Here is a 13,561-nt window from a genome sequence, read left to right as displayed (position 1 = left end):
TCTGGTTACTCAATCCAACTAGTTAATCTTTTTACAAATTAAAAATATCCTTTTTTGGAAACATTTGTGATAATCCACAGAATGTGTAATGTTTTTGTTTTCTCAATAAAACTAGGTTATACTCCTTTAAAACAAACTTACTATTTTGGTGTGCAGCTTTATGTTTTTTGCAGAAAATAAACTATTAAGTTACCGTTCATCAAGAATGTGTACTGATGAACATTTTAGAATTATTTCATGTCTTTTTTTGCTTACAAATTTAGACTATAAGATACTCAGAATTGTGATCATCATTTTTCATTTTGCCAAAAAACTCTAGACTGAGAATTGTAGACTGCTAATACTGGAATTTGTTTTGGTCCATGGTTAGATTTAAAAAGGAATCTATAGTATTTTTCTGACTATATAATTTAGTATCCTTTGCATTTTTAAAAATTCTGTTCTCTAGTGCTTTATATGTGCCTTTGCTACATTTATGTGGTATTAATTGCATTTTTTAGAAGGTTGGACTATTCTATATAAATTTTTTTTTTAGGTAATAAAAATCATGCCTTTGTGAACCAATGTGATAGTAATGATTAAATATGGGTAGTTAGCTAGCTTGAAGAAATTATCTACTAGGTATAATATTGTTGCTGTAGAAATGTGTGCAGAGGATGAACAGACGATTTAGAATCAAACTTGTGGAACAAAGCTTATTTGTGTGTTAGAAAATACCTGTGTATTAAATCTAATTTGGCATTTTCTTGATGATTCAATTGATGTGATGAGAAGTTATTAAACTAATGTAATACCATGATGCACTCAGAGTAAACTATAATACTCTTATAAGTGAAGAGACTGTGTTTTGGTAATAACTTTGATGTCAGAAATTTTGTTTTCTTAAATAGAAGTGATGGAAAAGCTAAAATAGAGGGCTATAGTATAGGATGTTATTCTTTTCCCAGCTCTCCTCTTCTCATGAGCTTGGTTTGGCTTCATTACTCTCAAGACTCACACAAGCACTACTCTGCATCTCTCAGGATACTCTTTTGCCCAACAATACTAATGCTAACCATTTGCTATATGATGACCAGTCTTTGTGGAGACCTAGTTAGCAAGATTAGAATCTTGTCCTTGAAGTCAGGAAGATGAGTCTTCCCTGCGATCAACTCTGGCCTTAGACACTTAAATTACCTGTGTGACCCTGGCCACATATTAAGTTACTTAACCCTATTTGCCTCAGTTTCCTCGTCTGTAAAATGAGCTGGTGAAGGAGATAGCAAATCACTCCAGAATCTTTGCCAAGAGAACCCTAATTTTACTTCACTTGTTGTTTTCAGTCTTATCCAACTCTTTGTGACTCAAACAACAAGGGAAGTAAAATTTTGGTATGTCCTGGCTGGGTAGATAAGGCTCACAGGAGGGCAGGACAAACTTAAATTGTTGTCAGTTTTATTTTTAAGTCTACATCTACTTTTAAAAAAGTACTACTGTAGCATTATTTAGTGCTCAGGAGAACAGAATATTTCTCACCCTGCTCCATCTCTATGCCAATTTTGTTAAAAGTAGCTCTCACTCCAGATGCTTATGAATTGAAATACAACTGTACTGAGGTATGTATGTATGTATGTGTATATATATGTGTGTATATGAATTATGTATACATCAGCGGTTTATCTCTATGCTAAATGGATCCAGAATGTGGTGATTTTATGATTAGAGTTCTTCTGTCTCCTCTCTCTGATGTCAATTGTCACTTTGAGCTACTTTCACAATTCTTTTCGTTGTTAGCCATAAATATGCTGCCCTGTTTTCTCATCACTTGTCTGGTGGAACATTTCAGAATAGTTCACCTGTTCTTTGGGGGTTTTGTGACACCTTTTGGGTGGTTAGAAGTTGTGTTTTGTCTACTTCAAAGGTTCATTGGGAATATTTACAGAATATGTTGGGTTGCGAAAAAATAAAACTACTTAAATTTGGTCAGCTTTTTAGAAATTATCTACAAAGAAAAAAGTTTTCTGAGTATGGCAATACATTTTCAGCATTTGTGTTCTCTAATCACTAAATTATACAATATGTATGTAGAGACTTGTGCACACACATCTCTTCAAAGATAAAAGCTGGAAGTTAACTCTTTATACACGTGATGTGTGATGTAGGCCAGGCCTTTGATTAAGATAGAAATAAAATAAGCCTTTTGGAGAATATTTAGCAGTTATTAACAAAAATGCTTATGTAACTATAGCAGTGAAAAGAAAGAAATTATTGAAAAGAATATTGTGGGGGCAGCTGGGTGGCTCAATGGATTGAGACAGGCCCAGAGACGGGAGGTCCTGGGTTCAAATCTGGCCTCAGACACTTCCTAGCTGTGTGACCCTGGGCAAGTCACTATTGCCTATCCCTTATCATTCTTCTGCCTTAGAACCAAGACACAGTATTGATTCCAAGATTTAAGGTAAGGGGAATGCACACGGATTCAGGAGGGCTCATGGCAAGCAAGTGGCAAGTTTATTCATCACAGCTACTGTTATGTAGGGCAATGTTACATAAGCTAAAGGATTAGGTAATCTTTTTACATGGACAATGGTTAGTGATGATTGTAAATCACTTGGTATAATTATTTCGTTTACCTCACCGAAGCTTAGACAGCGTTTTCAATAAGATAATAAATCACAGGTAAATATGTAACCATCCAGTCCAAAATCTCAGGGAAATATTTGCTTCAGTAAGTTTGTCAAGAACAGCCAGTTACTACCAAGTACAGCAGAGGGTAGGTGGAAAGGAGAGGTTTGGGGGGCCTCATGTGAGGAGTGCTATGTGACTGATTCTGGCCAGACCATGGCTTTGATTTTACTGGGGTCCACCCTCAGTACTGGGGGTTACAGAATATTAAGGAAACATCTTTTCAGGGGAGCAGCTAGGTGGCTTAATGGATTGAAAGCAAGGCCTAGAAATGGGAGGTCTTGGGTTCAAATTTGACCTCAGAAACTTCTGGGCTGTGTGACCCTGGGCAAATAATTTAATTACCATTGCCTAGCTAGCCATTACCACTCTTACCAATATACACTATTGATCTAAGTTGGAAGGTAAGGGCTTAAAAAAAACATGAGGATGTAGCCTTACTTCTTTGAGTACAGATTTCTTACCTCTTATGCCTCCCATGATAGTCTAAGGTCAGGAGCTTAAAGGAAGAGTTGAAGTTGCCCAAAGGGCCTCTAGCTCTTTTTGTACTTATGTGACCAGGACTGGTCAGTGATGGTAAGCCCCTTAATTCTTTTTATGAGGCACTTAAGTCTTGAGGACAATTTCAATGCCTTTTAAAGAAAAATAGCAAACTAACCCAGAAATTGAGTTGATTGTTTTTATTTATATGAAGAGAAAAATAAGGTGAAGTTATTTTCATAGTTTTTGTCCTTTGGGAGTAGTGTTAAAAGAAATAGAGAGGCATCATCATAATGTAACAGAGAGTGAATCAAGAAAACCAGGGTGTCAAGTTCTGATTTTGATGTCTCTTATTCCCAGGCAACATTCTAAAGTTACAGATCTGCAGGATGAGATGAAGTTTTGCTCCTTGTTAGACATTTTTTGTTGTGTTGATCAATTTTATGGAATTTTTTCCTTCTTTTCTTTAAACAATTCTTTGTTATAAGGGAAGACTTTTGGAAGGGGATTGAGATACAGGTAGGTTATACTGATCCTGGAGATGGAGTCTAAATAGTCCTTGTTCCTCATTGGCACTTCTAGCTTTTTCCATTGTTCCCTTTGATTAATAATCTTCTTTTTTCAAGTCTATGGATTCAAAATTTTCTACCTACCATAAATTATGGTAGTCTTAGTATCTCAATCATTTACCCTCCTTTTTTAGAGAGTTCAGTGCCTGGCTCACTGTGCTCTTCTCTTTTCCCCAGCTCTCCTGTAGGGGCTTCAGTGCTTGTGGAGCTTCTTCTGCCAGTGCTCTCTCCATGCCTTCCTCTCAACCTCCTCAGCTGTTTATCTTACACCTATTTATCTTCTACTCCAGCACCTGTTCTTTAATACCTCAATTCACTCCACTTTCAGGACTTTAAGTCTGATTTTACTCTCCTTCTCCAACCTCAACCCTATAATGAGCTCTTTAACTTCTATTGTACTGTCCTCTGCTCAAGAATCCTTGTCCCTGTGTATTCTCCACTCTCTCCTTTTTTTAACGCCTTACCTTCCATCTTAGATCAATATTGTGTATTGGTTCTAAGGCAGAAGAGCAGGAAGGGCTAGGCAATGGGAGTTAAATGACAGGGTCACATAGCTAGGAAGTGTCTGAGGCCAGATTTAAACCCAGGACCTCCCAACTCTATGCCTGGCTCTCAATCCACTGAGCCACCCAGCTGCCCCCTACAGATTTAATTCTTGAAGAATTCTGAATATTCACCTCAAGAGTGAACTGAAAGGTGAAAACAGGAAAGCTATAATTTGTATGAACATGTTTGTATCCTGGATGATGCCTTGTGTTATTTAGGGAGGCAAGGAGGACCTGTGATACTTGTGGATAAATTTTGTTTATTTAAAAAAAAAATAGGAAAAAGATTGTAAATGTCTTGAGAGCATGAACTGTGTGTGTGTGTGTGTGTGTGTGTGTGTGTGTGTGTGTGTGTGTGTGTGTGTGACTTTGCAGAGTGCCTGGCTCTCCTCTCTATTAAGCAGATGCTTAATAAATGTATGTTGACTATGGACTAATGCCAAATCTAATGTCTTTTCTCAGTCTTAATCCTTTTAATCTTATCTGCTATTCTTTTTTTTTTTTAACCCATACCTTCTGTCAGTATCAATTCTGACAAGGGTTAAGCAATTGAGGTTATCACAGGTCTAGGAAGTGTTTGAGGTCAGATTTGAATCTAGGTCCTCCTGACTCTGGACCTGGTTCTCTGATCTCTCCACTGAGCAACCTCCTCTGCTATTGTTGACACTATTTCCTACCCTTTCACCCTGGATACTCTTCCTCTGGGTTTTAATGACACCACTCTCCTGGTTCACTTCCTGGTTATCTAACCACTCTTCAGTCTTCTTTTCTGGCTCATAATCCAGTTATATGTACTAATTATGAATGTTTCCCAAAGTTTTATGTTGGACCTTCTCTTTTTCTTCTTGATATTCTCTTTGTAACCTCCTCAGTTCTACAGGTTTTGCAATTGTTTCCATGTAGGTGACTTCCGGATCTAGATCTGGCCTAGTAGCTCTCCTGAGGTTCAGTCCTGTATCACCATTTACTTATTGGACATTTCAAAATTTATGTTCCAAAGACATCTGAAACTCAACATGTCTAAAATTGAACCCAATATCTTCCCCTCAAACCTTTTCCTTTTCCAAAGTTCCCTCTCTTTCTCAAAGGCCCTGCCATCTTTTGTGTCTCAGGTTCATGATCTTGGTATCATTCTCAACTCTTCTCTCCCTCTCAAATCACATATCCAGTCAGCTGCCAAATTAATATCATTTCTACTTGGACCATATCTCTTGTGTCTAACCCCTTCTCTACTCTCATGGCTACCATTTTAGCTTTGGTCCTTGTCAGTTTTCATCTGTTATTGCAGCTGCCTCCTGATTGGTCTCCTTGCCTCGGGTCTCCCACTCCAGCTCTTTCTATGTAATATTGCCAAAGCAATTTTCCTTTAACACAAACAGGATCAAGTCATTCCTTTATTAGCCCAACCCCGGTGACTCCCCATTGCCTCTAGAATAAAGTATAAACTTTGTTTTAGCATTAAAAGCCCTACACAAGTTGTTCCAAACTACCTTTCCAGCCCATTGGACATTGTTCCTCTTCCTCCTTCACACCCTAATTTGTGAGCCAGTCAGAGTGACCCTTTTACTGTTTGATATTATGTCTCCTGTCTCTGGGCTTTTTCCCTGGCTTCCCTGGCTGGCCCCCATGCCTGGATTATACTCTTTTCTTAACTGTCTCAAAGAACAACTCTCTTCCTTTTACAAGCATTAGTTCCAAGGCTGAAGAGCAGTAAGGGCTAGGCAATGGGAGTTGTGACTTGCCCAGGATCACCCAGCTAGGAAGTGTCAGAGGCCAGATTTGAATTGGACTTCCAGGCTCTAGGCCTAGCTCTCCATTTACTGAGCCACCCTCTCTTCCTTTTAAATGCAGCTCAGGTATGACTTTTTATATAAAGCCTTTTCTGATTCCCACCATTTGCTAATGCTCTCCTTCCTAAACTGTCTTATATACTCTGCTATAGTATGAGTATGTATTTGTATGTATTAACTTTATATTTGTACCATCTATATTTTTATATGTCTCCTCCAATATAAGCTGACTGTGAACACTATAACCACATTGAAAGTAGAGGTTGGTTCATTCTTTGTATCACCTACAATAATACTTCAGGACACATAGCATGTGTTTATTAATAAATACATGTTAGTTGATTAAAATGTAGGTAATGTGAAAACAAAGGAGAGCAATAAAATCTATTTGAAATAATCAATTACAGGACAACAGCAACAACACCATGTTCTTTTACTCTTAACATAAGTCAAAGAAAAAATTTAACTCAGCCTAAAAAGAATTTAAATATTAAGGACCTGAAGGGAACTTTAAAATTTCTAGAGCTTTTTGGTATCCATGCTGGCTCCTCAGTTCTTCCCTTTTCCCCAACTTCTTCCTTTCCATAATGATATATCATTCTCTAGTCATTTATATGAGCGTTTGCAACAGTTCAGAAATCCCAAGATATAGCAGTATTTCCTTTACATAGACCTTATCTTTTCCTGTTTTGCTGCTGTTAGTCTCTACCATTAAGGGATTTTAGTTTCCTCCTTTCAGAACTTTTTCTTTTTTTCTTGGTGTTGCTACATCATTATTGTATCTAGAATTTTCTTATTGATATTCACAGGACCATGACAATCTTTAGGTGCTAGTGGGCAACATGGTGCCTTATTCACGTTGTAGCCCATCAGAAGTCTGCTTTGGAGCATATGCCATACAGCAACCAAAGCTGGACCCCTATGCTTTATTAAACTATGATCACCTGTAATTTGTGCAGTGATCCTTTTCAAGGTCAGCATTTAATAAATCAGTTTCATGGAAGATCTGTATAAGGTCCTAAAATAAGAGAAATCCCCAATAAAATAGTGTTGTCTCCAAGTGCTCCTCTTTTTAGAAGACAATACTGAACAAGAACTACAGAGCTTCCTCAATGACTCCATTTCCACTTTCCATATTTTTATCTTTATGTAGTATCTAATAGGATTAAGGAAAGATTGATTGTATTATTTTGAAAGTTATAGGAAATTCTGTTGTAATTTGTTAATTCTTAGGAGTAAGATTAATAACTCATTTTAAATTATTAGTAAATTGCAAACCTTATACTGAAAAAGGCAACTGAGAGAATATCAATAACTACTGATTTATATACTCATTTTATCATGCATATAAAGTGCTTTTATGAGAAACATCTTCACACACACAGAGGACATTCTTACTAAGGGTATTAGTAAGGAGCAGCTAGGCCCTCATATTCTGCAAAAGACCACATCTTTACCACCACTCAGTTGACTAAAAGATGTTGAGAATACAAATGTCCCTTGTGCTTATTGTTTGGTTATATATATATTTTTAAGTATTTTAATTGGGAGAGTAATCCACTACTTTAAAGGCTCTCTCTTCCAACAACGTACCCCCCATTTGTACATCAGAATAGTTCAAGAGTCCTTGAAAGATGTAACATGATATAATCTTATTCCACCCTCTGTTGTAAACATAAGGCAGAACATAAAGCAGGGAGAAGTATGCTTTCCAAAAGCTTTTGCCACTGTCATGATCCAATCCAGCAGAGTTGGAGCTAAAGAAGGATTCCTTGTGGATGTAGAGGTTCTTTATAATCCAGCCTCCTTGCTTCTCTCACTGTGTCACAGTACCACCACCCTCCTCCCCTGCAGTGAGATTTCCTCATCTGAGAGGCAGTATGTATAGTAGTTAGGGTGCTAGGCTTGGAGTCAGAAAGACCTGATTTTCCTGTCTGGGATTCTTAGTAGCAATGTGACCTTGGGCAAGTCATTTAAACCACTCTTTCCTTCAGTTTCTACCATCAATAAAATGAGAGTATTGGACTTGATGACCTCTGAGGACTCATCTAGCTCTGAATCTGTGATCCTCTTTGTAGATAGTAAGATGCTCATTTCATCAATCCCCCTAAATATCACCCAAAAGATATTTGTATAATTCAAAATAATTTGGCTTAACCATTCATTGAGGAAAAAATCAAGTGGATGAAGAATGACTATTACCCAGATTATGATATATTTGAATAGATCTTATAAAGTTTATCAATCAATATATCTGGACCAGACAGTACAAATGGATGAGTTGGGCCCAGAATTAAACAGAAGATGAGGCTAGATTATCTTCAGGAAACTTCAGAGTTCCTTTAATGACTTCTAGATTTTCCCTAGAAATTAAGACTTATCTTTTTTAAAAAAATACTATTAGAATGCTGATATTATATGAGGCTTCTACTAGTCTTTAAAAATTTTTTTTTATTAATAGAATTTATTTCTAGTATGTCATCCCTTCCCTCTTCTCCCAGCATTATAGAAGGCAAACATACATATATATTGTTATATACATATATAATATCCTTCATGTTTCCATTTTTCAGTTCATTCTCTGAAGGTGAATATTCACAATTCTTCAAGAATTAAATCTGTAGCTGTGTTTGATGTTCTCTTGGTTCTACTCATTTTACTGTTCATTATGCCATGTAGTTCTTTCCAAATTCTATTAAAATTAGCCTGCAGTTCTTATAGTGCAGTAGTATTCCATCACAATCACATACCACAGTTTGTTTAGCCTTTCTGCAATTGATGGGCATCCCTTCAATTTCCAGTTCTTTACCACCACCAAGAGAATTGCCATAAATTTTTTGGAACATATGGGTTCTTTTCTTTTTTCCCTGATCTCCCTGGGAAACAAATCCAGCAATTATGGATCTAAGGGCATATACAGAGTTTTAGAAGTCTTTGACCATAATTCCAAATTGTTCTAAAAATGGTTGGATCAGTTCACTGTTCCACTAATAGTGTATTAATGTTCCCATTTCCTCATATTCCCTCCAACATGCATTATTTTAGACTTTTGTCATCTTATCCAATCTGAGGGATGTGAACTGATATCTCAGAATTGTTTTGGTTTGTATTTCTCTAATCAGTATTGATTTCAAGCATTTTTTTCATATGCCTATGTATGGTTTAGGCTTCTAGGCTTTCTACTATTTGTGTGAAAAGTGTTTTGGAATTGTGTTCATGTAGTTTCTGGTTTTGTTTTGGTAAGTGTATCCCTACATATTTTATATGTCATACACCAGTTGATAAATGGTCAGAATATGAACAGGAAGTTTTTAGAGAAAAATAAGCTATCAATAGCTATATGAAAAAATGCTCTAAATCACTAATAATTTAAGAAATGTAAATTAAAACAACTCTGAGGTACCACTTCATATTCATCAAATTGGCAAAGTTGAGAAAAAAGGAAAGTAAATGCTGGGGAATGGGGATGGAGTTGGAAAATAAGTACATTAATGCCCTGTTAGTGAAGCTGTGCGTGGGTCCAGGTCTCATGGAAAGCCATTATTCCCAAATGTTATTAAACTGTGCCTATCCTTTCACATTACATTACCTGTACTAGTTTTACAGACTAAAGAAATTATTGCCTTCTGTGATCTTCTTTATCCATAGATCTAATACATAATTTCTTCCTTACTCCTCTAATTTGTTTACAGTGACATCATATATGTCTTTAGTCATATTCTTGTTTGGAGTTTCATATTGTATGAGATGTTGGCCCATTTGTAGTGCCAGACTGTTTTGCAGTTTTCCCAATAGTTTTTGTTGAGTAGAAGGTTCTAACCTCAGGAGCAGGGGTCTCTGGGTTTGTCAGATTCTAGGCTCCTCTATTTCTAGATCTTCTACCTGTCTGTTCCATTGATTAATCATTTTTATTTCTTAACCAGAAACAAAGCATTATTGCTTAGTGGCTTTGATTGCCAGTAGGATATTAATTCCTTAGATTAGTGTTTTTTAGAACTCTTTACACTTTGACTCCCACCTACCTTTCCAGCCTTATTGAATATTAACTTTCTTTCATGTATTGTACATTTGAGATTAATTGGTCTTCTAGATGTTCACTAGAATTTGAATTTGAAGTTTCATCTCCTTACCTTTGAATAGCCTTGATGCTTAGAATGTACCTTCTCCGTACCAACATCTCTTAGACACCTTCTATGACTCACTCACCCATCTCAGATTACCTTGTCTTTATCTTCAAACATGACTATATCCCCTTTTACCTATATAATTTAAGCAACTTGAGGACAAGAACTGTCTGTTTTAAAGCCTTTGTATCCTCAGCACCCAGCACAGTGCATTGTACTTAGTAGCTATTTATTACATGTGTGTGTGTAGTTACTAAAATTAAATAATGTAGAAGCTCCTTAGAAGGTAGGATGCCAAATATCTAATTTAAAGGGTAGTAAAACTGTTTCAAGAAGGGGGAAACCAGATGTTTTTCAGAGCCTATGGAGCTATTTTCTATAGATGTTAAAAAGTAGTTATCTGAGTGAATATTTTTTCCTGCTGTGATAAAATAGGCTTAACCCTGCCTTCTATAATTAAGAGTAGGATTTTCTGCCATTATTAGCTATCTTAAATTTTGTACTCAAGCCATACTTACTTTTTTGCTCTGATTGCATAAGCTTTTTACTTCTTGTTATAAATCTCATGTCTGGCACCACCTTTTTCTTTGAGTAATTTTCCTTTTTACTTTTTTTTTGTTGGAACATATATATTTAATGAAGACTTTCTGTTTTGACCGTTCCTTCCCTGTTGATCCCGCTAATCTTTGTACATTTAATACATAAGGGTATTTTAGGTTATTGTGAATGTTGTCTACCTTTCTACTAGGGGACTAAGTGGATAGAACTCTAGGCCTGGAGTCAGGAAGACCCAAATTCAAATCTGGCCTCAGATACTTACTAGCTGTGTGACTGTGGTCAAGCCACTTAACTTCTTTAATCCACTGGAAAAGGAAACAGCAAAGCACTTCAGTATCTTTGCTGAGAAAATCCCAAAGACATGAATGGCATATATAATGTTGTCATGAAGAATCAGACATAACTAAACAGCAACAACACTCCAGGGGTAGCCATTGTTTATCACTATGTCCTTTCTTTCTAGCAAATATTTTTTGGGCTTCACTTTGGTGGTCTAATGGAGATTAGGAAATATACTAAAAATGATTTTATGATATAATCTGGCGCCTTTCGGCCAACCAGGATAACAACATTAATTTTAGTAATCTTTTTAAAGGTAAGTATTGGTCTAAGGAATCATCTATTTTGATGTCATTTTTTTCATCTTCAAATTCAGTTTTAAAATGTTAGCGTTCAAAATGAAATTGGTAAGAAAACTGAAGTGCCCAGGATGATATCATCAAACAAAATTTACATTTCAGACTTAGCATTTTTGTCATCTTTTACAAAGTGAGATTTATAGAAGATGGTTTTCATTGTACTTAGATTTTTTTTTTAATTTTATGGTTTCATCAAAAAGTATTGATTAGTTATCTACTGTGTGCCAGTACATAATCAGAATTGTAATTGTACTGGAACTCAAGCTCAAATTCAGTTCTACAAATTTTAAAAGATAAGAACTTAGGGATAGACTTTTTTAGGTAAGGACTAGCTTAAAGTACCAAGAGGCACATTTCTAGTAGCCTTGCCATTAGTTGATGAGTTGTTGGCCATGGCAAGTCATGAATGATTAGAAGATCTATTTATTACATATGTTTATTATTTGAATCTCAATTATCAAAAAACATTTTTATTTTTAAAAATTTTAGTGAAAAAGAGGAGGAACTGGCACAGACATGACTACACAGAAAATGATGATGGTTCTAAACCAGTACAAGCTGGGACACGAACTTTTGTTAAGGAATTACGTGCTCGAGTTTTCCCAAGGTATGCATTTGTTCTGAACAAAAAATGTCAAGGATTGTTTGGATTCTGTGTTTTTCTTTCAGTTCCCTTAACTATGGATCAAGGTAGGCTACATTTAAGTTGTTCTTGGTTAATACTTTTCATTTCTTCACCAATTGCATCTTTCTCTCTCTTTTGTTTTTTTATTGCATCATCCTTTTTTGGAGTTAATTTCCCTTTCCCTATTTTCCTTTATTTAGTTCTCTTCTGTGTATTATTAAGAAATCTTAGAGGTACCTGGACTCATCAGGCTTGGCTCTGCTGGTAATATTAAAGAATAATAATAAACTTTCTTCTAGATAATGTTCTGTGTGACTCTGTGGATTTTTTAAACCCAGCCAGATGGTTTAGAGTTTCTTGAGGCTTTGAGCTTTGGTTATGTTAATAAAATCATGATTAAGAGACTTTTGTCCAAGATGTCTGGTTCAGCAGAGTTAGACAGCCCAGCTCCAACATGATTACTCCAATAAAAACCTGAAATTCACACCCGACGAAATAATTTTGATTAAGATCAAGTAAGTGGTTTTTTCCACCCCAGAACTGTATGAGGTCAGTCAGAAGGCAGTAGGTAATAGGCAAAGAAGCTACCCACAAAGTCAGAACCAGTTCAGGCAAATCAGCCAACTCTTCCACCATAATGATAGTCAGGAGGTACATATGACCTATAAAGAAAACTGTGGCCAGAGGCAGCCAGAGCAGGCAAACCACTTGGAAGAAACTGAAGAAGTTCAGGGGAGTGACAGCAAATAGAACGGTACAGCAACACTTGGACTTGGGTATCCTGGGCTTGGTGCCCCTAAACCAGAGCACTTTGTCCTGAGATGCCATAGAAAACCCTGAAGACCTAGTGTTCTCAACATCAAAAATCCAAGGGGACTAGGGCCCAGATGGGTGGGGCTAGGGAAGTGAAGATTTTTATAGGAATTAAGTATGTGAGACATAAATCAAAACACCAAGCATAAAAAAATACTAGAGATTTATAGATCCCCTTAAAGAAGTGCTTTACATATATCATTTTATTTTCACAGAAACCCTGGAAAGGACATGCTATTCTAATTTTATAGAAGAAGAAAATCAGTCTAAGAAAGGTTAACAGACTTGCCTAGGACCACACTATCTGTCTGAGGCATATTTCATATTCACATCTGACTCCAAGTCCTGCAGCATTCTATTCTCTGCACTAGTTGCAGTGGTAACATTTTAATAGGCTGAGAAGAAACAAACCAGTATCCCTTCAGAATCTTAATAAGTGCATCCTCCTATGAGAAGACCTCGGACATTAGGGTACTAGTGACCTGAGCCTTCCATCTCCTGTTAGGTGCATTGTGTCTCCTGAGGAAAGGTTCCCTGGCGCTAGGCCTGGCATCTTCTGTGGTCCCCAAAGCAACCACTTGCATTTATATCAATCAGCACCATGCATCTGTCACCTCTTGCTGTCAGACTAATGTCCCAGTTGGCATGTGGAGAACCTTCTGTGCAAAAAAGCCACCCTTCCTTCGACTTCAGGTCTACCTGTTTGTCCTTTGAGGGTACAGGAGTGGGACTTTCCATTTAGTAATGGATATTCT

General features: G+C 36.6%; 1 protein-coding gene across 1 annotated transcript in view; it reads left to right on the top strand.

Moving 5' to 3' along the window:
- KDM7A (lysine demethylase 7A) overlaps nucleotides 1-13,561 on the top strand; it is a 113,048-nt gene that overhangs the window by 22,419 nt on the left and 77,068 nt on the right. Inside the window, exon 3 of the mRNA XM_001367912.4 lies at nucleotides 11,858-11,975. Coding sequence (XP_001367949.2) covers nucleotides 11,858-11,975 — 118 coding nt within the window. The remainder of the gene's footprint in view (nucleotides 1-11,857; nucleotides 11,976-13,561) is intronic.

The sequence above is a fragment of the Monodelphis domestica genome, chromosome 5 (genome assembly GCF_027887165.1).
Source record: "Monodelphis domestica isolate mMonDom1 chromosome 5, mMonDom1.pri, whole genome shotgun sequence".
Taxonomy (NCBI): Eukaryota; Metazoa; Chordata; class Mammalia; order Didelphimorphia; family Didelphidae; genus Monodelphis; species Monodelphis domestica.
The sequence above is the reverse complement of the archived record's forward strand: the minus strand, read 5'-3'. Positions and strand labels throughout refer to the sequence as shown.